A 26,771-nucleotide genomic window follows, 5' to 3' on the forward strand; every position below is an offset into this window, starting at 1 on the left:
TCTGCTGGGATGGGCGTACAATCCTCTAGCCATCTGCAGATGGAAAATGAGGAGTTTGAGAGAGCTGTGATGCTGCTGACCAATTTCATAATCTGGGAGCTGATGCTTACAGTAGTATACTCAGGAGGATGCAAGTTCTTTGAAGTGCATTCTTCTTCCAGCCACTATTGCCTTGTCTTGGCCAGGATTTGCTGCTCTCTATCCAAACACATATTTGGAACAAGCACGGAAAAAAACGGAAATAAAACTTTTTTTGTTAGGATGCAAACATCTGCAGGCCATTCAGGTTGATGACCTCATGTTGACTTATGAGTTTTCCCATTGACTTTGTTTAACAGTTAAACAATGAGGGAGAGGAAAGTGAATCAAGAAAAGGAGGGGAACAGACTGAGTCTTGCAGCATGCTGCAGGCAAAAACTTCAGAAAAAAAGGCCTATGTTTCTATTCTCTTTGAGGATTATCGCTCTTTGCTATAGCTGATTGCCGGCAGGAATAGAAGTGATATGTAGTATCAAACACCGCAGAGAGGCTGAGCAGAAAGTATATATGGATGCCTGTGTCTCAGCTGGAGGAGGACATTCAGAAGAGCAGCAAGTGCTGTCTTCTCACTGCGTCCTGGCTGAAACAGCATGCAAGACAACAGCACCTGCTAGAAGACAGCGAGGAAAGCATGCTTTAATTTCAAAACAGACTGATTTAGGAAGAGGAGAACAGATGTGGGCGAGTCCTTGACAGAATAAACTCTGATTTTGAGGGGAGTTGCAAGGTGGAGAGAGAGGCTGTGAGGAGAGCTTTTCTGGCAAGTAGAGGTAGTATAAAGTGATGTTGACAGGGATATGACAGTGCTATTCTGTCAAAACCCATAAAATGTTTGTGTCTGGTCCAGTGTCTTCAGGCGAGGTGTTTAAAGCAAGCATGAAACTATTCTCAGTTAATTTGATTTTAATTGGCATTGAAGAGAAGAATCTTAGGCCTTCCAAAAGCCTGAAAAAGACCAGGTGGCAACCAGAGAGGAGGCAGTGCATGCAGTGTCGGGAATCTGTGCACCCACAGGAACCCCTGCCCATAAATACGGTACAAACCACTGCTGCAATAAAAGTCGTTAATAAGCAGCCTCCATTCTCCCCTATTGTTATCACAAGAGAGAAACACAGTCAATTTTTGCAAAGTGCTGAACATGCTCAACTCCCATTGACTTTAACATAAATTTAAAGTGCTGGATACCTCACAGAGCTGTTGCCAGAATGTACTGCAATATCTTTTCTTTCTCACACCTCTCTGGACGGACAGTTGCCTTATTAATTCAAGTCCTCTTAAAACCTCAGATCTTCAATGTGCCTCAGCTTGTGAGGCACACGAGGGCTGGAGGCTGGAGGCAGCTGTGATCTTCACGTGGGGGCTGCGCAATGGCACAGCCACTTGGCAATTATATGATTCAAATTGTGCCCTGTACGAGGCGATGTTAATGGATGGGGCTATGGACTCTTTAGACGTGCCCAACGCATGCCACCTCTTGTGTAAATCTGCTTCTGTTACAAGCCAGACTTTGGGAATTTATGACTATGTGAGGAGGCAGAATTCCTCATTTGTTCTCTGCGTAGTGGGCTTTCTGTGGGAAATGAGAGCAGTGTGTGTGAGAAACCAGCTAACCAAGCTTCAAATGGAAGCCAAATGAGGCTTCCCTGCAGTTTCACAGCTGTGTCCCCAGTCGCAGCTTTGTGCTGTCAGCATGGTGAACTCTGCTTCATTTCTGTGACCACTAAGAAACAGAAAAATACAGAAGCTGGAGACAAAACTTCCTAAGATTAATTTTCTTTTGTCCCCAGGGAATAGCAATGGCTAATTTTAAAACCAGAGAAGAGTAACTTAACAGCGTTTTTCAAATTATTACTTACTACCTTAATAATAATGACTAGTAGCGCCTTTTCAATTTTCCCTTTCCTCTTGAAGAGATGAGTAAACCTCTGCCTCATATTAAAAGGGAGGCAAGAAGGTGCAGAATAAGTGATAATTTACCAAGGTGCTGGGGTGGGGAGAATGTGTGTGTGGGGGGTTGTATTTAACTTCACATTAACACTGCCCAGTACAGCCCGTACTGGTAGTCACAGACAGGGAAGCGACCACCTGCTTTCAGAGCTCATGTCCTATCTTGTCGGTGGGATGCCCCCAGCCCCTGGCAAACCAATATTCCCACTCATGCTCATCCATCAGAACTTGCTTTCCCTCTCCTTAGTAGCTGTCCTTAAGATGGAAATAATGCAAAATTTCTAAAAGCATATCTGCTTCTAATTATCAGACATAATTTTAAACTTCAGAAGGTTAAAGTGTCTGCATGTTTGCATACTCGGAATTCTGTGCTGCTGAACGGGTGTGTGTGTGTACACACGCACACACATATGCTTTTAGCTAATAAGTGCAATTTTGTTCAGACATCTGATGTAATTTAGAGATAGTAATGACTTTGGAATGATAATGGTGTTATAACTCAATTAAGATGTTTTTAACAAACTGCCTCAAGTGGGCTGCAAACAGCTGCAAAACGCCCCCTCAAACCTTTAACAATCGCCGCACTAAATAATAGCACTGTCATGTATGTGCTGTCCTTAATGAATGACAGAACACCAGAGCAGGCTTTAATTTTTGTTCTTTTTGTTCCTTTTCTCCCACAGACCATCCACGTTGCCATTGTTTGTGCAGGGTACAATGCCAGTCGGGATGTTGTCACACTTGTCAAGTCTGTCTTATTTCACAGGTAAAGGTAGCTTTCTTTTCTTTTATATTGTATATCTGATTATGGCTAAATAAGCTCTTTTTACATTTACTCTCTTACTTCAAAAGAAAGTCAGATTCCCTTCCCTGGTTGCTTTTTCTTTGGAAGGAAGGAAGCATGAAATTTATGATGACCACAAATATATTAACCCGTGTAAAGATTTCTACAGTGAATTAGAGGGATCAGAGATCCACCTGCTGCCCCTGTTGTGGGAATAGGGACAGTACCTATCAGCACTGTAAAGCATCTGCACACTCCTGAATGTTGTAAAATAATAACAAGAGTAATAACAGCATTGTATTCATTTCGCCTATTTCTGGTATCAGTTATGGCACAGGTGTAGATGGTGATTTGAAAGCTGTACACATACATTTAGACATTTATTTTTCAAAGTAAATGTGTTACTATAGTCAGTATTATTTCATTAAAGTCAGATTATTTATTCTGGCTTTAGAAGGGCTACTTGCATCCCCTCAGAAGGCTTTGCAACCTGCTTTTAACACACGGAGTGCAGTTAGATCCCAAAATCCAGAGGCATAAATGTACGATGAAGAAAAAATAACCAATTCCCTTAAACAGCAGCTCCAGAAAAAGAGAAATGGTATTAAACTGTGTGTTGGCATATGTGTATATCCCTTGTCCAGTTTAGTAATGTCTCTCATAGATGTTTTCCAACAGTGTTGCAGAAAGTGGATTAAAACAGAGGTGATCAGACTGTTTGACTCAAACAGGACAAATAGACTAATAAAACATGCATAGAGTATAAGGAGTTTACTAAGGAGGTAGTTTCAATACGCTGCTTTATATGGAATGGTAATATTATACCAGGGAGGATGACTCTTGTTCATGTCATGTGCTAGTATCTTCTTATAGCTCACTGGAGTAGGGCATTCCAGTCCCGCACCTTGCTCCTTATGTTTGCCTTCAGTCCTCTGCTGGAATTGTCTTAGTAATCACTCCCTTACAATGGCTTTAGTACACCGTTTTATCTTTTACCCATTTTTTGTAAAAGAATGTAAATGCTTGCCTTGTGCAATGTGGAAAAAGACTCAGTAAATATAGTTTAAGAGGTTGGCTAGAGTGCAGGTGGAGAGGGGAAATTCTCCAAAATATGAGAGCAGCTTTCACTATCAACACGTAGCCTTTGCAAGTCTTTCCAGAAGTAGCGTGTTCGTGTTAGATGAGGGCTAGGAGCAGAAAAACAATGCTAAAATAAACATAACAAAAGCAAAACAACAGTAAAAACCTATATCATTCTCTGTGCATAATTTTTCTGAATGTTAAAATCCTGTTAAATTTTAAAACTATATCTATTTCCGATTAGACTTCTGAATTATTCAGTGTAAAATGGCTTTATATTGCAAGGATGTGGGGCGTTTTGTCTATTTTGATTGTTGTTTCTAAGGGATTTCTTGCAAATACACATTTTTATGGTGACATGAGTTATCCTAGTGGTTAGCTTCTCAATGTTTTTCTCCCCTAGCACTTGCATCCATTTTGAGAACACTGTCATATTCTGTAGGTTTCCAAATGTTCTGTAAATAATAAGAATCTCACAGCTCAAAGGTTTAAACAATCTCTTTCTGTGTTACTTAAACGAAATGTCCGGTTTACATAAGCCACTCATCTGAGCAATTAGCAAACTTATAAACAATTCTGCCATATAATGGCAGAATTATATAATTTGGAAATATAATAAATTAAAAATATGAAGCCAAAACAAAGGGAAGTAATACTGGTATTTCTAAGTCTGGTGGATTCTGCCCTTGTCAAGAACATATTTGCTGTTTGGCTAGCAGTACTGCTCATCTCAAAGGATTTGTCTAGCTCAGCAGAGGTGATCAAGATAAAGTCCAGTATAGCTAATGAACTTTTAGTACAGTTAGTTACATTCAAGATAACCTATCTTGCTTGTTTGCTCAAAACATACTTAAAGACAAAGCTAAGTTGGTTCCTGCCTAGAACTAGCTTTTCTTCCTAGGCACTAAATTGTTCACTAGAAAGGGAAGACGTTCTCAAAGAAGAGACAGAGCTTCTTACAGACATTTCTTCCATATCTTCTAGAAAATACAGGCTTCTTAAGCATCTGTTGATTCTATGGCTACATGTGCAGAGGGTCGCGCCTCAGAAATGCTCCTTTCTTGCAACTTTAACTTGCGAGTGGCAGTGGTGAAGAAGGCTGGAGAATAAACAACAAACAAACAACAAACTCAGCTGAAAATTGCTTTAGACCAATATTCCTTGCACTGGTTGCCATGTGCAAACAATGTTATCCTGGAGACTAGTACACACTTCAAAAATTATGATGATTGGAAAGATGGCTTCTTTTGGTTGCTAGGGTCTATTTAATTGTAGGAAAGAAGGATGGAGACGGGTCATGATACTGCATTAGGAGGGAATGAGTTAGGAGAGTTGGAGGTGATTGGTTCAGATAGTGGATGCTTCCTGACATCAGTAGCAATTTCACCATCTGACTTGAGGGTCACTAGTGAAAACAGACATGGAGATGTCTCCTAACACCTCAGTGTGCACCAGGGAATGCGTCCTAGCTGGCATTGTCCAATAAGCCAAGCAAAACAGACATTTGAAAGGACTGCGTGTTTCCAGTGGAAAAGAAGTTTGCTCATTCTATCCAAATCTCTAAAGTTAGGCTACTGGTCCTTCATTTGTAGGGTCACCACATTCCACCTCAAATATAGCTTTGCAAGAACAGAACGAACCTACCTCCAAACATATTGTCCAAGAGATCTTTTTTTTTCCTTTTCTGAAGTTTCTGATGATCAATGTTCAACCAAACCTGATAGAGCAGGTGCAGAATGTGCCTGGAACAAGAGTGTGAGTGTATTGTATAATTGAAAGAGCTTGTGCAGAAATCTCAACTGTTGCCAGGCACAGTGTGGGTGCTGCTTGGGCAGATGTACCATTACACCTCAATCCTGCCCTGCAACACCCTGAATACAATCTACTGGTTAAACAACTGGCCCCTCAAGGCAACCACACTTAATATCTTCGCCTGTTCCTGCTGCATATTGCTTGGTGTTTGTTGTAAGAGCACTGATTTCAGTGAATCTGTCTGGAATTCACAGAGATGTCATGTGTTTTTATTAGCATTTGCATCTAGTTTAGTAATTAAAGTGTGTTTTAGCTGTGCATTTTGATACAAAAAGAGATACCTAAATTCCCTACTTCTGTAGGGAATCCCTACTTCTCGAACAGGAAAATTCTGAGGAAAGGAGGCCATGTCAGTCTAATCATGTTCCCTCCATGCATTAACATATTTGTTATACCCCCAACTTTGAGCTAGTGTGCTAGATAAAGAGACACAAAACAGCAGGGGTGCTGGGTCATTAAGAATAAAAACTATAGGAGTTTCTATAGATGGAGTGTGCTGTCTCTTCTCTCTTGCATGAATATACAGTAAATCCTACATATTGAACATTTCAGCTCTCCCCAGCTCTAAAAAAGCAAGTTTCTGATTCTAGTCATACCATATATATCGTGAGACTTACGCAAGCTACTTGTTCAAACCATTTGAGAAACTATATCTGTCTTCAGGTTCCAGAGAGTGGGAAGAGGAGAGGAAAGGGATGGTGGTGTTGATTCCTTATAAGAACAGCATAGTTCAGAAATGCGTTTCATTCCCAATGGAAAAGGAGCTTGATTCCAGTTTTGTCTTTAAAAAACGTATGCTCAAGCCACAAAATCCCAGCAGCTTTTAACACCCAGTTTAACATAACTGTCAGTCTGTTCTCAGGAGGAGACTCAGCAGAGCTGGAATAGTGCAGGGTTTGCAGAGTCTGATAAATATGCATTAGCAGTGCTGCACAGAGGGAGGCTTGTAGAATGAGTACTTAGACCTAGTCTGCAACTTTCCTGCTTTCCTCTCTTGGGCATCTAGTTCCTAATTATGACAGATTTTATAAATCTGTTGCAGGGGTAAAAAAATACTCGCTCTGAGCCAGTTTAACACAGCCAAGCTCCTATCAGTGTGCCCTGAGTGCAACTTAACTTTAGTTTTTCCAAAGCAGAAGACTAAATGCTAAAAATTAAAGATACTGGGTCAAATGGGCAAAGCAAAATGCAAATGCTGTGTTTTTTGGAAACAGTGCATACAGTAGTATGCAAAAAGTATTTGCATTTCTTTTTCAAAACTGAAGCAGTGTCGTGTGGCTAATAATTGTTCTCGAAACTTTTGCAAGTACTGGTCCAAGTTACATTGGTCATTTTTAATGTTTTACTCCATTTCTGAAAATTGTAAAACTTAGAGTGCCACAGAAATAGCCCATGAGTTATAGTTCCATATTGCAAAGATCATTTCTGTCTCTACTTAGGTAAGTCATAACTTGAGTAAGAACTAAAATTATTTTTAATGTACTCTTAACCTTTCCAAAGACATGCTAAACACCATGTTTCATTTGGGATCGAAGAAAGGCCAGCATTACACAGTTGTAACATGTTGCTGGCAGTTAGGTCAACCTGAGAATCTATGAAAAATTAACTTCTCTTTTGTGCAAGCTAATACTGGCTTTCCTCCCCCATGTTAGTCCCTCTTCTTTGGAGAAGTCGTGCTTACTTCTTTAGCTGTAGGCTCCATCTATCCTACAGCAATAGTGGCATAGCAATGGTGATGGGGTTTCATGGTGTAAACAAAACCAGTCAACTAGACAAATGCTTTCTAATATGAAGTAGCCTCTTTGCTTTAAGAAGGTTGCTTGTAACCTTGAAGTTAAGCATGTGTCTAAGCATTTTTAAGATTAAGATATTAAACTGTTATAGATTGCTGTATGAATGAGAAACTTTTTTTCTTAGAACAAGTAGAATAAGGCAAACCGAATGAAAATCTAAATTAAATAAAAAAGGATGACATGTAATTTCCAAGTAAGAGTCACAAGTCAACACTGGCTGGTTATTAAAGCTTATGTAATCTAGTGGCTGTATTCCATGGAGACCACTTTGCCTTAATGGAGTTAATTCGAGAATTTAAAACCTCTGTCATTGTTTCCAACTTTTCTAACATGTGAGTCTATTTTGTGGGAGATTGTTTTGGCAAAAACTATAAAGTATGAACTGGTTTCTCTGATCCATATAGATGCATCAATAATACACACTTCTTTTTGTATTTTCTAGCAGTCCTAACAATGGAGGCATAATGGAGAAAGCAATGTTTAAAAAAAAATCTAGCCATGAAATCTCTTATTATTTCCCAAATTGCTTATATAAGTTAACACAAAACAAGATCTGTGAATGAGGCAGCTAGTGCATCTTTAAGATCTCTGCAATACTTTGGGGAGCATTTTAATCTATCCTGGATGTGAAGGGGTATGAAAAATCTGTAATGATTTTCACATTAAAATTCTCCCCGTGTGAGAGGGATTGTCATATGGGCATTAGGAAAAAAAAAATTTCCAAGCTGCCTTTTATTATTTCTGTTTGAAGTTCTTGTAACCATTTGTTACAGATATAAAAGGTATTACCTTGTTGTGCTTCCCTTAATAAAGTATAGGTTTTGGAAATAAACCCCCTGGGCTACTGACCTTTTTATATTCTTAGAAAATAAAATTCCTCTGTTGCAAAGAGAGAACTGTGCAACCAAGCAGCTGCTTTTTGAATTGCTAACAATTGAGCTATGGAATAATAGAGAAGGGAAGAGTGAGTCTTGGTTCACTACTCCCTTTTTCAATTGTAGATTCTTGTATTTAACTCTGTGGCAGTGGCTATTAGAAAAGAATGGGCCACAAATGCTTGAGCAAGCAGATCAAAACTCTGATGAAGAATAAGAAGTTTTGAAATGTAAAAATGAGACATCATGATTAAAAAAATATAGAAATGGGAACCTCGGAATAGGCTCCTAAATTCATAGCTTGATTTTTTAAATTACTGACTTCTTTTCATTTTACTAAACTTTATAGGGCCTCAGCAATTCTGAAAACGAGAGCATTCATTTAAGCTCCTATATTTAGGCCTAAGAGCCTATATTTAAGCATCCATGCTTGAAAATCTTGGCCAGAATCCCTCTTCATTCACTTTTGAGGAAAGCAATTTAGGAAAATAAATGTGGGCTCTTTACATATGGTTTACTTTGTCAGATAGTGTTCTGATCTCAAGATAAGTGGAAATAATTTAATATATGAAGATTTGCAGTTTTCTAAATAGAACGGTTAAAACCTTGAGTTTCCACTTGATGGGAAATACCCATATTTTGAAATGACATCCTTCCGCATTAAAACATTAGCGTGTCAGCATTTTCCATGTAACAGAAACTGTGAAAAGTTGTAGTTTGTAAAAATTCAGAAGTTTAGAGTCTTTAAGGTAAACAAGATTAAGTGATTTCTGGACCTTGGGAGAAATTCTCTGGTTGTTTCAATCCCTGCTTCTATAGTGAGGAATCTGGAAGACCTGAGGCTCAGAGTTCAAGGGCTGTCTGTTCTGAAACCTGGGACACTAGAAACCTTGACTTCCAAACATATGAATTCACAGGAATACCAGGAATTTTCCAAACCCTGTTGATTTTGTGAGATAAGTTTGTCAAAATTGTCATATATTGACCTGTATTATGCCATAGTTGCATATACTGTCACCATTTACACTATACTGTGCTTTCTAGCAGTACAAGATATAACCAGTCTCTACCATGTGTGGTTCTTTCAATTCCTTGATGTGCCCAGTGGAAAATGAGTTATATGGGATAACATATACATTAAAAATAAACACAACACACAGCTGTGCTTTGAGTTGGTTAGAGAAGCTGAAGTCAAAGGAAGTCCACGTCATATTTGGAAAGAGAGAAGAGGAGGTTTGTGTTGGTCGTCACTTTCTCTGAGACTTGATTCCAGGTTCCCTTCAACCCAAGAAAGACGTCCTGCACTGAAGTCCTGAGGCTCAGGGAATCGGAAAGAACCTGCTGGGTCATCTCATTAACTCCCCTGCTATTGCACGAAAACACAGCATTGAAATCTTTTTCATAACTTGATCTACCTTCACAACAGAAAGAAGTCAGTTTTTTCTTTAACTGAAACATCATATTTTTCCAGTTCCATGCCATTCGACTTCCACTAGCAAACTTCAATGTCTTCAGCTGCTGATTAAACTTCTTCAAAGGCCATGCCACCCTTCCTTGTTACCCAAGCAAGGGACTCTCAAGCCTCGCTCTGGAAGACTTGGGTATCTCCCCCTGCCTTTCCCAAACTTTTTAAACTGTAGCTGCTAAATGCCTGTGAAGGATAGCTCTCCACATGGCTATCCCTTCACTTATAATAGGAGGAACACAGTTTGATTTCAGTTTTATAAGCCTCGTATCCCAAAATGTCTCTCTCCTGGAAAAAGACCAGTCTGAAGAACAGAATAGCTTTCACTGACACCAAATGGTAAAGCAAAACATCTGAGTCTAATGAAATGTAGCTTTCAGTGGAATCCTTCACAATATCCTGATTGTCACCCCTAATTCTTAGAGCCAGTGATTCAGTCATGTTGGCAAATAATGATGACATCCCTTTCTCATATCTTTGGAGAAAGTTTTCTCATCCTACAAAAATCTCTTCTGTATTTTTTTCAATGGATGCTGGTTGATCTTTAAGCTTCTGAACTTGTTTCATAAACACGTTGAAGCAATCCGTATCTTTTAGGCTTTGCATATTGCAGACACCAGAAGAGGTAAAAGATGTCATCTGTGTGTATGCTAGTACTGTTACCATCAGAAGGTCTTCCATGTTTGAGTCTGTGCTCTGTTGGCTTCTAGCACCATGCTAAACCTCACTTTTCACGTAACTAAAATCTCATCTGGAGTAAAATTTTTTGTGGCTGATGCACATTTAGTTGTAGATGTCAGCGGGTCACTATTCTGTTTTGGGGATGTATTTTTGTAAGTGATAATCTTCTGCTTTGCCTCTGACACATACTTTCCTTCCAGCTGAATCTTTACCATGAGGCTAACAACTCGAAAGAGATTTCTGTGTAGGAGTACAACTACTCCTTTTTTCTTTTTCCCAGTAGGAGCTGAACTAAAGAAAATGTCACCCACTTGTTCCCATTTAAGTTTCATACACTCTGGGTCATTCAGATAAGTATAAACTGCTACTGAACATCTGAGTGTCTTTGTATCAGATTTTTTCTTTTCAACTAGTGTGGTTCATCTTCAAATATTTTATATCAATTCCATTTAACTAAATGATGGTTTGAAAGAAGATGTAGCTTTCTTGTTTTTAACTGATTTTTTACTTTTCTTATTCTACTTCGCAAAATATAGATCAATGACCCTGAAAAAAAGAAAAAGAATTACCAAAGAACACCAGCTGGGAAATAGTCCTACTAGATACCAGACTCAGCCCCTGCTAAGCAGAGGGACCTGTGTAGAATGTGTGTGTTGACATTCAACACCTATTTGCCTTGAGATACTGCTTTGCCTGTACCCAAAGCCACTGGCGTTGTACTTCGTTTCTCTTGGCCTTTTCTCTGCTAATGAAATGTATTTCCTGATCACTGCTATTTCCCGATTTTTTCTTGGCAAGGTGCCCGGTTACTGCGGAATCTGCTTGAGCCAGGATGTCCTCTTCTCTCCTGCTGGGCTGGTGAAACAGATATAATTGCTGTGATCCCTTTAGCTTGGTAATGGGATGCTCAGCAGCTGGCAGCCTATGCCTTTCCCTCTCCCCTCTTCATTCCCAGGCAAGCTGGAGATGGAAAGACCTTTGTCTTTGGGAAAGCATGTTGTGGCTTAGCGTTTTGGATATTGTAAAATGCAGATCAGCTGTGGGTTTATTCCACCATCATGATTATCTCATATATAAGGCTTCTAACCAGCCCTTTTCTGCTCTTCCTGTAAGCATGGGATTTGATCCACAGTGCCCTTGAAGCCAATACAACAGCTTCACTGACATCCCCGGGTATTGGACTGGATCTTAGGTGCAGTTTTTCTAACTGCAAAATCCAGCCATACATTGCTTCTCACAACAATCTCCTGTTTCTGCTGAGAGTGTGTTGTGATACTATGAACCATTATATGTATTCTTTTGTTTTCTTGTGGACTTTGTTCAGGGAGAAACAGTATTACTCATCAAAGTAAGAAGAGTAGCATTAAAGAGAAAGGCACATATTATTCATTAATGTAGGAAAGGGAGAAAGAAATAACCTTTGTCTTTTGGGTTAAGCCCAGAAGTCTAATGGAAGTACATAGTACTAACATAGATTTCCTCATTTCTTGTTCACACAGCAGAATGTAGTAGCATCAGTCATCTTCCACTTTAACCAGCATCTGAAACTAAATGCTCCTCTTTCTAGATGAAAAATACCAGTTAACAAGTACGCTCATTTACCTTTATAAATTTCACAGAAATGGGACTCCACTATTCCACCCTAGGGATCTGTGCTGGTTTTGGCTGGGATAGAGTTAAATTTCTTCACAGTAGCTAGTATGGGGCTGTGGTTTGGATTTGTGCTGGAAACAGTGTTGATAACAGAGGGATGTTTTCGTTCCTGCTGAGCAGTGCTTACACAGAGCCAAGGGCTTTTCTAGTTCTCCCCCCACCCCACCAGCGAGCAGGCTGGGGGGGCACAAGGAGTCGGGAGGGGACACAGCCGGGACAGCTGACCCCAACTGACCCAAGGGAGATTTGATGCCATATGACATCGTGCTCAGTATATAAAGCTGGGGGAAGAAGAAGTAAGGGGGGGATGTTTGGAGTGATGGCATTTGTCCTCCCAAGTAATGGTTATGCGTGATGGAGCCCTCCCTTCCTGGAGATGGCTGAACACCTGCCTGCCCGTGGGAAGTAGTAAAGGAATTCCTTGGTTTGCTTTGCTTGCATGTGTGGCTTTTGCTTTAGCTATTAAACTGTCTTTATCTCAGCCCACGAGTTTTCTCACTTTTACCCTTCTGATACTCTCCCCATCCCACTGTGAGGGAGGTGAGTGAGCAGCTGCGTGGTGCTTGGTTGCTGGCTGGGGTTAAACCACAACAGGATCGAAGAAAAGTTGAGCCAATGCTACAGTTTAAATGAACCATCTGTCTTCTTAGTGGCTTTTGTAAACTCTGTCCTTCCCTGCTGACAGGGAAAGTTCCTAAGCTAGGGATAATTATGGAAGACTACAAATTGCGACTAACTTCCACTAGCAGGTTTTCATACTCCTACCACAGAAGTTGAGCAAAGATCAGACTTTGTTGCTTACTGTCCCTCAAAGCGAGAAGCAAGGTTAAAGGAGTTAAATTTGTAATCTCCAAGTTTACATTACTATAGAAAAATGCATACACTTTGTCAAATCTTGCCACTTCTGTTGATACTGGCTTCACTCATCTTGTTTTGAAGCTTTTCACTTAGCCCAAGTCCTGTAACTACAGAGATGAACCCAAATCTGGTGGTTTGAAGTAAAATATTTTCTTTCTTCCTGCATTTCTTCAACCCTCCCTCCCTCTTAGGAACAAGGTTGTGGGGAGATTGATAATCTCCGTTCTATTCACTATGCCAGTAGCTAGAAGGCACTCACCCGAAACATCTAATTTTGGGTTCCCATAGGACAGCTGTTGATACCCCAGGTTTGCTTTGTAGAAAAGATGTGTGTAAACTCAATGGTCCTGGAATTTCACCTCATTCAAATCATTATTTTTTAACCTTTCCTTCACCCCTACTTCTCCTCAGACAACTGTTCTTGCCACAAAGATAAATTAGCAGGGTGACCTAGAAACTGAAAGCAATCACTTTCACAGCTCAAGTCCCCAAAGGGGAATTAACTTGGCCTTCTTTTAAGGAGCCGGTAGAAGGGACCAGATCCTTGGCTGTTATAAATCATGTTCCGCTGAAGTCAAAGGAGCTGTATTTACTTACAACCACCCAGAAACTGATCCGGTATTTCTATTATTTTCATGTTTTTTCAAATTGTGTCTCAACATTTTGGCCACAGAGCAGGACTCCACTGGACATGCTGTACACTTTACCTTGAGGCCTTAGACAAAGATAAAGCTTTGTAAGGGAATTAGAAACCTTTGAACTAATGCATTTCTCTCCCTTCTCATATCAGGCGAAACCCACTCCACTTCCACCTCATCGCAGATGCAATTGCCAAACAGATCCTGGCAACTCTGTTCCAGACATGGATGGTCCCTGCTGTGCGCATAGACTTCTATGATGCAGATGAGCTTAAGGTAAAGAAAGACAAACAAATGTTACTCATACACTTCTGGTTTCATGTCATCTCTTTTTTGTTCATCTCTCTGGATTGGTGCCTTGAGGGAGAACTGCTGGCTAAAATATTCTCCCTGGCTAAAACTAATTCTAACCTACATGATTGTAACGCCAGTACACTTAACTAGAAGATACTAAATGGCTAAAATCAGTGCAATTTCTCTGCTAATGGAGTATGGTTTTTAGCAGCTTAGAATTTTACCTACTATCAAGAGGATTCTGGCTGCTTAGGTTGAATTGCATCTGATCACATTATGTTTTGCTAAGGATACTTCTTTCTAGTAGCAGTGGTGGAATCTTAAGTATCTCATTCAATAAGCCCAAGTCTGTTACTGGAAACACTCAACTTCCCGGCATGCCTTAAGCGTGGGTGTGTAACACTGTAAGTACACACACTGCGACGAGGTATCAGTATTAGATCTTGAAATAGCTACCTTTTTTTATCTGGATGCCCTTTCAAAAGGAATGAATATGAAGAAAGGAGAGTTCCAAGGGGGAAAAAAAATCACATACTCAAAGCATAAAGTAATTATCTTTTCATAGTTAGAAAGTTTAAATTAGATCAGGGAGGCACAGCATTGAGTTTGAGCTGCACGTTTTTTAGCTGTGGAGTTAGAATGAAGCATTCAGATTTTAGCATTTGGAGTTGATGGCAATAGTTTGTATGACTTATCAGACTGTTCTGAACAGCACCCTGAAACAAGTAAAAAACAAAATTTAGCAAATTGCTGTGCTAATTAAGGGGTAAATTCAAAGCACACCATGTTGTAGAATCTTGAGTACAAAAAGTTGTAGAAATAGATGGAAAAGGGAAAAAATGATCCTTGAGAAAGATATTTTTTCTAGCTGTTTTTATTGTTTTATTGGTCCATTTACATGAAGCCATAAGCTGATATTAACCTAATTAGCTAGAGATCTCCCTTCTGTTCTTTATCGCTTCATAGCAAGGAGGAGGTTTGTTGTAAATCTTGTACATGTCTATATTACATGTGCTTTTCTGCAAATTGTAGGGTTTTACAGTGCTTAATTAGCCTCTCAGCTGGGCAAGACAGACCTCTTAGTGTTTTCCTTCTGGTCATTTGGGTGTGATCCAATCTAGTTAAGTAAATAATAAGCAAGAGAGCTTACTTCACTGATCCCCAACTTGCTGATTTATAGGCCAAACAATGTGCAGATATGAGGCTACAGAGCAAAGTCTTGTTTTGTCCCTCCTTCCTCAGTCAGCTTTAATTTTTATATGGCTGGTGACCTAAAGCAGCACTGGACTGTCTTGCATGTACCCCATAGGCTTTAGGTTGGGGACCACTTTCTTACTGGATGAAGGTATTGATACATAAATACATCTTTCCAGGTCTGCCAGTCTTGCTCAGAGCTCATCATACTGCGTGCCAAGCAATTTCCCTGATTTCAGTAGCCAAAAAACCCAGTATATAGTACTCATCATAGGTGAATATGACAGACACTGCCAAAGGACAGCAAAGAGTTGTAAATATAAATGGAGTTTTAAAAAGCCAGGTATGATGCTGGCTCATATCCAGATCATTCTGCAAGTTTTAGCAAAGAAGACAGAGGAGCTGTTTACAGACAGCTGTAGGAGCTCATCTCATTTGTTTCCTACGTAGCCTCTAGAGAGGATTTAATGATTGTTTGGGGTTCATGTACTTCACCTGTACTCTTGGGGGCTATATTATGCTGTCCAGTGTTAGGAAAACATAGAGGTGATGCTGGAATGTTTACTAGAAAGTCTACTTTTATCCAAAGTGATCTATGAATCCAGCGTTACAGTACATACTATGCTTCAGTTTTAATGACCCTCCATAGTTCTTTTTTAAACCTGTAATCAATACCAATTGCTGACATTTAAAAGGGTTTAGACTGAACAATAGCTTGAGAATTTTATGCTTAGCTTTCATTCACCAATGCTTCATTGTTTTGGAACACATTTTAGCTGCTACAGAAAACATTTCATTTCAAGTTTGTTTTTTTCCCTTTGGATATGTATGAGCTTCCAGCCTCTTACTTCTAATGCAGCAGGAGCTGGCAAGTTAACTTAAGCCCTTAAGTCCTGGGAAAAGCCCTGCTTCTGCTCCTGTTCCTGCTCAAACAGTGGAAGGGAGCCCATAATGTTAGATCTTCCATAAATAGTATGGATGCTTTTTTGTTTTCAAGTAGCTATTTAGAATTCAGGCAACAGTTTCCACTAGAGTATTAATTTTTTAAAAGGCAGAATTTGGAGACTAAAGTATTTGGCAATGTTTCTTAACATATCCTGCAGGTCTTAAAATACTTGCTGTTTAGCTTAGAGTTAGAGCAACCGGTGTCTTGAAGGAAGGTGTAGAAAATAAGGCTCTGCAGTAGGTGGTGTTTTCTCTCAGGTTTTAGAGGAGAACTGTATGCTTCTTTGCCAGAAAGGGAAGACAAGGCACCACTGATTATCCCAGAATTTCTAGGGCCAGCAAACCAACATACCTACTTTGTCTGCTGCTGTGAATTAACCGTGCCAGATGTTCCTTTTAAAATTTAGAGAAGACTTATTTTTCCTTTTGCAAGGTTGATACATCTGTTCATGTTCATCCTGCACCACAAAGAACCCACACTCATTCTCTCCCTACAGGCAGGTGCTGCCAAACTAACACCAGCCTGCTTGGAAGAGGGATGGAGCACAGGAAAGGATGGGCAGGGAGAGGTTTATCTTTGCTTGAGGCACATGATAGGGGATGGGGCAGAAGAGGAGGAGACTTGGCTGTGGAGCTGAGCCAAGGTAACTGTTTTTACAGGAGAAGGGTCAGACACAGTTGAGATGGGAGCTTGCTGGATGTATTTCTTTTAAACAGCTAGTTTGATGATTTTAACAGCCAGTTCTATTAAGACACTTGTAACCTCCTCCAACATAACTTGGCCTGTCTCCTCATTGCCTTGCCAATAACCACAAGGGAGATCTGTGCTTAAAAGTTCTCCCTCAACTTAGAAGCTGTTCAGATTGTGAACTGTACTGCAAGTGCAACTCTCTCCCATTAACTAAACTTGCTACATGCAGTTACTAATCAGCAATAAGCATCCTTGAAGTGTGGGCAGCTGATAATGGTGCCAGTAATTGACCTGTTACATAGCTGCAGGCTTCATTCTTGTTCTACTCGCTATGGCCCACACATAACTCTTCCAAATTTATGTGGTCACATATGGCTGTGCCTACAAACTGGAAAGTTACTTGCAATGTAGTTTCACTTTATATGATCACATTAGTTGTGTTATTCAGCTTCGGTCCTAATGCAGTAGAGGTAGCTATTACAGCAGTGCATCCCACAAAATAACTGGAAACTGAAAATCGCTTTCTTTGAACATTAAATAAAAGAAAAAAACATACCTGTGAAACATTGATCTAAAAGACCCATTATAGCGGTGGCTTGCAAATATCAGGCTGCAGGATATTGTGGTTTTTTCAGTTCAGTCTTACATGAAGAAACTCCGGAGCTAACTATTGAAGATGTGCAACATGAGCACTTAGCTTCTACACTTCATTATTCAACCCGGAATCTCATGTCAGTTCACTCACAAGGAAGTATAGGAATTAAACCCATTGTGATCTGCATTGGCCCAGAGCAGAAGGAGCAGCTGATAAAGCAGTACTGTATGTGTGATATGTGGAATACAGATGAGATGAGTTTGTTTTCCCAGATGTTGCCTGACAGACTGCTGACAACATCAGGTGAACTGAGGGAAGCAGAAGGTAGAATGAGCAGTTGCCGGCTCTGCTGTGTGTAAATCTTGATGGCCCAGATAAATGTAGTCTCTTCACCACTGGTAAAGCAGAAAAGCCATGTCCTTTAAACAGTTTAGCCCACTAACATGCTGCAATTGATCAGTGAACTTGAATGTAGGGATGATGAATATGTTTTTGCAGTAGCTGAGCATTTGACCTGAAAGTGAAATGTGAAAAGCTCCATACTTTGCTGCATATATGGACAATATTCCAGCTTTTACTGTTCCCAGAAACAGTAGACCACAAATGTCACTACCAGTGCTGTCATAGGTGATTTCATATCAGAAATGTTGATGTAGTCTGCACGCTCAGTCAAAATCAGTGGTGTGATCCAGAGAGCAAAACTAAGCTGGGATAATGCGTGGCATAAGTATCACCTAACGTTAGGCATTTACTTAAGCATGAGATGAGTCACTCCTTAGCCACTCCCATCTGAACTGTGAAGGCAGTTCACTAGGTCAGACGTTGACATCATTTGGTCAGATAGATGGGCAAGGGCTATGAGATTTAAGCAGAAAAATGAAGTTTAATTCTTTAATTATAGTTGTAGTATAGCTGGGTCTCAGGGCTGTGCCTGTGTGCACTCCCACTTAAGTTACTAATTCCCAAAGTGGTCTGGGAACTCCCAGGCTAGTTGTCTGCGTCGATGAGATGAAGGGCTGGTTTGAGACAGCAGACCAAGTTGAAACTAGGTGGCTGACTGAACTGCTGGCCATCTGCACAAGAGGTATTTGACAGATTGTTACAGGAGCTGTCCCAGTGGGAATTTCAGACAGTTCTTGAGATATCCCAGGCAGTCCCTGCTGTGCCTAGACCAATTTGTATGCTTAAATGTGTTGATAAACATCCTGGGTGGAGAATCTGGTTGTCCCAGAGATTCCCAGACAGTTCCTGCTGTAAAGTTAATCAATCATGCAAGGGTAAGACAATCAATAGAAACAGTGCCTACATGTGTAGAAATGATCATGTAGGACAGTCTTTTGTACATACTTAAGATAGTTAGGAAATGTTTTGTATGTGGGTTAAGGTAATCTATAGTGATGGATTATGCATGTCTTGCAGTGTTCATGTAGGACCACAGGCCAGCTGGATTATAAAAATTGGACAGAACTGTGTTTCGGGGAGTCTCACCCAATCCAACTAAGATGCCCCTGCAAGGAGCCTTAGCATGGAGACTCCCTTCACCATCCAGACAGCAACCGAGTGTCCCGTTTGATAAATTGTATTGTCCATGCAAGTTACCCTAAGCCAATATCCCAATAATGTTAGCTCATTTAAAGTATGCTCTGTTTGTAAGTGTCTGTGCAACAAATGACACCAAAAGCAAATCAAATGCCACGAAATTTTTTGCTACCAGTGGAAGCTTTTCCAATGAGTGATAGCATTGGTCAGGCTGTATGTATCGTACATTGCCATATACCAATTTTGGAACCATGTTCAAACAAATACTTCCAACAGAACTGCAGATACCACCTGCTGAAGATGGGAGAGAGGGACCTGCTTGTCAATTGGGAAGATGATAGATGATATTTGATGAACAGATTATTAGCCTAGTGTTAGTCACATCAACTGCAAAGCGTAACAATGATAGCAATGTTGATAGAGCCTTGAACAACAAAACTGGCCAGCGTTCTCGACATTCCATCTTCCTGGTCAAGCAGTTCCGCTGGATGTTGCAGAAGCAGCCATCCATAACAATTTATTTTCACAGGACTAGTGACTGGCTACTATCATGGATTATAATGGTTAGACTATATTTGCATTAGACTGCATGCAGATTATACAACGTTCAAGGGCAGTGCATGATTATCTGTTTAGTTCACTGTATGCCTCAGAGGCAAACATGCAAAGTTATAATGCAGACGTACATTATTTTCCTTCCTTTTTTCCCACTTCATATGCAAGATCTAATTGCTATTAATGCAATACAGGATGTGAAACACAGCATCTGTTTATGTTTACATTCATTTACGCAGTGTTAGATTTTCAATTAAAGTGTTTCTACAGCACTCTGGGTTTGGTCAAATACTGTCACATGTTATGGTGGGCTTGCAGTGCTCCTGCATTTCACCAGCCTTTTGTCTTTTTGTAAAATGGCCTACTGCACATCAGTGAAATAATAGGCAAAGACTGCTCTTTCTTCCTGCCCTTTCCCTTTCTCTGTTAAAGAATGATTTTTTTAAAAGAAAAATGCAAATTTAAGAATTTGAAAACCAAAGTCTATAATCAAAACATTGTACAGATTTTCATAACTTGCAGAGCTTAGCTTTTGACATGAATTTCCACATTATAATTGAGATTTTGTATATTTGCTAATGAACATATTGAACACTAGAGATGCAAAGTCTCAGGTGATAAAATATGCTTGTGATTGTGACACAATGCTACCATGCTAAGAACAGGGTCTTTTATCCATGGTTTTCAGTACAGATGACTGGACATTAACAGACCAGGTTTTGTAAGCCAAGATATTTTCCTTCAGACTGCTTGGGAGGAAATGAGTATCCACCAAGAAACAGATAGCAATTCAAACTCCCCAGCACAGTGGAACCTTTGTGAAGTGGTCAGAATCTATCCGTGCAGCCTAAGTAGCCTAAGCAGTACTTCCTCTGCCCTCCCGGTCCCTCTTCTGCACAAAAAAAGCCGTGCAACATTACAAATTATTATTAGATGTGTTTTCTGTTATTATTCAGGCCTAGAATATGAAAAAAGTAATTTTACGTAAAATCGCACTGAGTCTTAAATTTCTGCCTATTCAAAACAGGCAGTGATGAAAGAAGTGCTGTGGAAATCGGTGAGGCTGGTCAGAAATTGGTCATGAGAATGGAACTCGTGGTGCTGTTGCTGATCTGCTTAGTGACATCTAGCTTTCATGAGCAGCCTCACCTCTGACGTTGTCTGTGGAAGGAGGCAAGATACCGAAGGTGGACTAGCTTTTTGCAGATTTTTGTGTAATTTCTCCTTGGATTTACAAATGTTGACAGTTAATTTAAGATTTGGAACTGTAAGAATTTGGTATACTGGGGTGAAGCCCAGCGTGATGCAGGAAGGTGCAGTATTTCAAGGGCATCTTTCAAGGGTCCCAGTCTGCCTACTGTGTTATATTGTGCAGTGCTTCTACTGCACAACTGGCTGTTCCAAAGGAAAGGCTCATGCCTGGCTTTATAAACCCCTTACACTTTCCTACTGTTGCTGGTGTTTTGGAAACATTGGCGTTCTTTGTTAATTTTATAACTTACCTCTAACTGTTGTGGACTTCTCTGTAGCTCCACCTTTTTCTTGATTCTAAGGAAAAGCAGTACAGTCAGTATGTGCTACCTCCAATGAAAAGCCAGGGTAGTTGCTCTTTGTAACATATGCGAAGTGAGGAATAAGGAGCCAACTCTCCTCCTCTGACATCACCCACATTTTTATCATAGTAGCTGACTGTGACATTTCAATAGCAATGATTCCTGTTTGGCATTCAACTTCTTCAACGTCACTCTTATTGCAGCAACATGTGCTGCACCTCCAGGGAAGGCTTTTTTAGCAGAGAATGAGAAAAAGATGAATAAAAGATTTTCCAAAAATTATTCAGTTTGTCAAAAATTATCCAGTGTGCCCTGGAAAAAAAGAAGTTAAAAACACACAGTACCTTGAACTGACTGCTGCAACTATTGTTTGTGCTATGTATCCCCATTACAGCAACTACTTTCTCAGAACTTCTATCATCCATCCATGAGAAATGAAAGCATTTTGCTGTCCTAACCTTGGACATATGGAAATTATTTAACACTTTGATCTGCATAAGGGGTATAGGTTGTATATCCCCTGTACTTGCTGGGGAGAGTTAATGGTCATCCTGTGTTCCAGCACAATTTCTTTTCTTGGCAGTAACAGATAAAAATCTGGGAAGACACATAATGACTCTGGTCTTACATCTTAATGGCTTTTCACTTGCTCACAAGGACATCTCCCTGTCGTAGGGCATTTGATTACTGATAGAAGAACAGCAGTGACCTGTTCAAGGCATTCCTATTCAGGATTGGTATTGATGTGAGCATCTTATAAAAATGTTCAGTGATCCTCGCGTTTAGATTTACAAAGAACTGAAGTATATATATTTCCATGTCTGATTGATAAGCTGAAAAAAGATAGCAGGCTGGAAGGACTCCAAGAATATCCTTGTTCACCACCAGGGAGCTGGAATTGTTAGAATTCATCATTTGTAAAGTACTTGGCATTAGCTTGTTTCTGAGAAACAACTGGAATTCGGGGAAGTGTTGCATGACAGTTCAGATATGAGCTCCTTCGCACCAAGTGGTCCAGCAGGCAGTGTAGGCAGAAAGTATTCTGAAGGACTTGGCTGAAATGGTCATTCTTGTGGTAAAAAATGATGTTCATCTTAGCTGGGCACACCTCTTTGTGTGACACTTTTTCACAGCAGTGGAAATTACAAGCCATGCTGTGCATCTGACATAGCATGAGCACACAGTGAAGCGAAGTCACTCTTCTCATAGGTCTTCTGAAACCATCTCAGCCTGGGTAAGGGCATTCAGGCTGATGGGGAGTTTGAGTACCTGCTTTTTTATCTGATGGTTCTTAGGGTGAAACTACAAGATTACATGGAATTAGGGTGACACCGGTAGCCTTAGCCCTCACACCAAAAGTTTCAAGTCCACCTCTGGACCACTCATGCAAATTCGCTCTTATCTGAAGTATTTGACTAATATTTAACCAGAACCTAAGCAAGAAGCTACACTGGTGTGATGAACATCACGTTCAATATTTCTTGCTTTGGAGGAGCCCAGCTTTCCCAATAATGTCTTTATTTTCTTCAGATTGTTTCTCTATTTAGAGCTGCATTGTTTGAGAGACATCTCTTTCTAGTAACAAAGAAAACTAATACTTTTTTTCCCCCTTTTGCATTCAGTGCTTCTTATACTAGGTTATTGTTAGTATCGCTTGTTCATAATCGTAATACACTTTATCCTTTATTATCCTTTTTATCCCAGATGTGTTCCTGGAGCTTTTTAGTCCCCAGGAGTTTTGATCTAGTATAATACTTACCATTGGAGAAAAGAATGCTGCTTCATCTAATTTTTGTTCTCTTGAAACAATAATTGCGATACAAGAAGTTCCCACTCACCTGGCCTCCAACCCCGCGGGATGGAGGGTGATTTGTTTTCCTGCAAATTCTTTACTTTTGCTGAAAATAAGAGAATTAATAATTCTTTATGGGATATGGCATTTATTCCACCAGCTGGATGTGTGTTCCACCCACTAATGGCCTCTTTCTTGCTGCAGCATTTTCAGCTGTTGAAGTTTCACCACTCTTGCTCTGAAGGTAGAAACAGTAAAAGTTTAGGTCTGGAGAGAGGAGGTTTTACTGGTGAGATGCCAGATAGTAGCTAGTGATTTTGTCCTGAATATAAGAATGAATCCTTCTTTCTTGTTTGTATTTGCTGTGTTTTGACTTCATACTAGGATGTTAGAGGTCTGGTGGAAGCTGCGTTCCCACATCCTTTCCACAAATCATCATCTTCTGCAACTCTGGCTGTTGCATTGAAGTACATTCTGTTTTGTATTGGATACAAACTGCATGAGATCTTTCAGTCTTAAAAGAGTGAGAAGTCCTTCCCTCACCATTTTTGGGTTTTGGTTGGGGATTTTTTTGCACATGATAACTAATGTTTTAGACTGCAGTAACCTGCCAGGCATCACTTGGTTAGTAATAGTCATTGTAACTGTTCTGCTACCTTCTTTCATCATCCTTAAAAAAAGGACTCTTGCACAAAATCCAGTAGGGAAAAAAAACCCACTTCAGGTACACTTTTGTCACTGAGCTGAGGCTATTGTCTATCCAACATAACGTGTTTATGCAGGAGATGGTGTTGCTTTTCATTCTGGACAGTGCGTCTCGATGACACCTGTTTAATATCCTGACTTTGTGCAAAATACAGATTGGATGCCTCTGGACTTTGACCCCAAGAGCTGCATGGAAGTTTGCCAGAACATATAATGGCTGCAGCTAATGTGCATGTATTTGCATAGTTACTAAAATTAAAAAGCTGGCAATGATAATATTTTCATGGATTTGTATCTTCCCTGATGGATTAGTATAAAGAGCTTGTTGATTGAGCTCAGTAGCAATTAAACCATGCAATTGATCTTTCTTATCTTTCCATACAGGTGAAGTGAGAAGGGCAGCCATGAGTTGCTTTTGACCACTGGCCAAATTCTAGGCAGATCTACCTGTCAGTCAGCTTTTAGCAGAAAGCTCTGGCTTCCTGCCATTTTATCTAGTCCAGCTTGTGTGTCTCTTTTCACTCATTCACTGACAGGAAGGTAAAAAAAAAAAAGAAAAAAAAGCTTATCTTCTAGGGAAGACTTGCACTTTTGCCTCTGCTGGAGAGGTAGGACTGGGAGGCTGGTGTTTGGTTTATTCTCACTGACCTCTCCCAGGATGCTCTGACTCTCGTAGGTCCTCCACCCGTGACTGCTGCACTGAAAACAGCTGGAGTTGACGCCGAAGGCCCCAAAGGAACAAGAAACAGCACTAAATGAGTCTGCACAGACTTTTCTATTCTGCAGTCTCATCTTGCACAAACGAACAGAGAAAAACAAAAGAGGGCATTCAGCATTTTAGAGATAGCAAGAAACAGTGGAGAAAATTAAGAATGTCTCAAATGAGAGTAAAGAAAAGGACTCAGAGCCAAATGGAAACTGGCTGTTTGAGTTTGGTGGGGCTAAGCAAGGAGGGAGGAATGGAAACCTTGTGGAGGAAACCCAGCCAAAGACCTAAGGGGAGGGAGATAATCCTCAAAGATCCCAGGAGGTGAATTACTTTTTGGCCATTTCTTTTCTGAAGAAGCTGTATGGCTGAATGTCTTGTTACCTAAATGGTAGAGACAAAAAAATATCCATTTTACTTTAGTCTGCAGTTTCATCCATATAAAAGCATGTTGGTTCCAAACACGGAGCATGGCTTAACTCTTGGCACCCTCAATTAATTTTGTTATTAAGGAAGCTGTTTTGAAGAAGCATTCTTAAATGAGGTTTTTCCCACTTGTCTGCCCTTTGTGTATATGTGTGTATTGGTGAAAGACTCAGAAAGAAAGAAAAAAAAAAGAAAAACAAGCATCAGCATCAGTCAGACTGTGTTACAGACTTTGCTACAGAGATGAGAATTAATTTGCAGTTATTCTCCTTTGCTGTATGCTGATTTGGGAGGTTTTGTTTGTTCTGCCTTTTTAATACCTAATCTTCCTTTCCAGTTGTGGCTTGCTCCATGGTTTCTGCATTTGCTCTACATTATCCAGGACCCAGAGGTTCAGATAATCATCCATTTCTGTCTCAACCTTTTTGCTCACCGCTATTTGTATCCAGACTTGTTGCATGTATGTGTGGAAGATATCATCTGTTCATAAAGCGAGAGATGAGACAGAATTCTATTAAAGTCACCAGTGCTTCTGTGATGAGTAAGAACAACAGCAGCAAAGGCCAGCAGAAATAGAAAAATAATTTTAGCAAAAATATATAAATTCCCATCTCCTTACAGTTGTTTCTCAGTGTGAATTATTATTATTTCTTTAAATACTCAGGCACCAGAATCTAGAAAAGTTACCCAGCTTTGCTGGATTCCTGGTTTCCTTGACAACCATTCATATAAATAGTAAGGACCTGTTGGGGGGGGAGGGGGTGGAATATCAGTATAATCGAAACCTGTGAATCACCTAGGAAAAAATGAAATTCAAGGTTGAAGTTACAAGTTATCCAGCAAACATTAACAGAAGAGTCTGTTTTCATTTAAATAAGGCTCTTCTGTTAATGTTTGCTGGATACCTGGCAAGGATGGAGCAAAGGCAGTGGTTTTCTGAAAGTGAGATGCAAGGAGGTTCCTTTTGGCATTCCTCCTGAGGAAACTATTACAGGTGACAGTCACCTTCTTCCTCCCAGGCTCTTTGGTCACTTGAAATTGGTCTCTCTCTCACTTTTGATTCTTTTTTTTATTATTATCCGTAAAAAAGAAATACAGTGTGCTAAAGACGGGCATGAATGTTACCCATATTTAAAAGCTAACTTGCTATTGCCCTCCTTCTCAATGATTCAGTTAAGCCAATCTCAACAGCAAGATATTGATACTGCTTTCCTGGAAGCAAGAGAGTGAGAAAGGGGTCAGCCAGATGTCCCTGCAAAGAGTTTAGATGTTGTGAGGCATGGTCAGTGTGAAATGGGAAAAATTATCCTGAAACTAACCCTGATCTGTGCTAGTGCTGCTAGAATTGTGACTCAATTGTCATGAATGTGGGAAGAGGCATGGCAAAAATTCACAGTAGGATGAAGTTCTCCATGTGTGAAATTAAAAAACAGTGATGAGAAAAACTGTGCATCAAGAAAAGTTCCTGTCCTGTGCCAGCAATACGACACTGTTTGTTTTCCCCCTCTTTTTATGCTTTGTGTTGCAAAAAAACTTAGTAATATGATCGTCATTAAAATGGTGACAGTATTTTCCTCCAGTTTAGAAATGACATGAAAGCCAGCAGTTCTATTAGCTTTGTCTTAAATAAAGGTCACATGATTTTAAAAAAATAAACTATCTTGCTACTTCTAGTGTTCACAGAAGCAGCAAAGCACTAAAAAGTAATGAAAAAGCTGTGAAAACAAGTTATCAACTGTGTCTAGGAAGTTATTTATCTAATCTGAGGAAATAACAATTTTTATTGTTATCTGATTCACACATCAGAATTTCCAGGGCTGTTTCCCATGCCTGGGCCATTTGTAAGGGCTGCCTGAAGCCAGCAGCTACCAAAGAATTTGGCTGGTCTTCATTCACAGAGATCCCTCCAGCTGTAAATTCTTACACCATGTAGATTGCACTGCTTTTCAGATCAGTGTCAGATACAATTCAGAACAATTCAGCTACAATTTGTGCAGATCTACAACACTCTTTATGATTGTGCTGTGGCATGGTAGTTTTGTTTTATTTTACTTGGCTTGCTTTTTTTTTAAGATCCTGAAGTTAGTTTATCACCCAACTGATACAATCTTCAGGAAGATAGTGCCTATATTGAAGTTGGTGAGAGCAAGT

General features: G+C 40.0%; 1 protein-coding gene across 4 annotated transcripts in view; it reads left to right on the top strand.

Annotated features, from left to right (window-relative positions):
- LARGE1 (LARGE xylosyl- and glucuronyltransferase 1) overlaps positions 1-26,771 on the top strand; it is a 286,503-nt gene that overhangs the window by 142,369 nt on the left and 117,363 nt on the right. For all 4 annotated transcript variants that reach the window (XR_011328841.1, XR_011328842.1, XM_069807359.1 and 1 more), the window contains 2 exons: positions 2,670-2,752; positions 13,778-13,901. Coding sequence is in view for 2 of the 4 variants with exons in the window: in XM_069807359.1 (XP_069663460.1) it covers positions 2,670-2,752; positions 13,778-13,901 (207 nt within the window). In the remaining 2 variants the exon portion in view is untranslated. The remainder of the gene's footprint in view (positions 1-2,669; positions 2,753-13,777; positions 13,902-26,771) is intronic.

Source organism: Haliaeetus albicilla, chromosome 19 (assembly GCF_947461875.1).
Source record: "Haliaeetus albicilla chromosome 19, bHalAlb1.1, whole genome shotgun sequence".
NCBI classification, from domain to species: Eukaryota; Metazoa; Chordata; class Aves; order Accipitriformes; family Accipitridae; genus Haliaeetus; species Haliaeetus albicilla.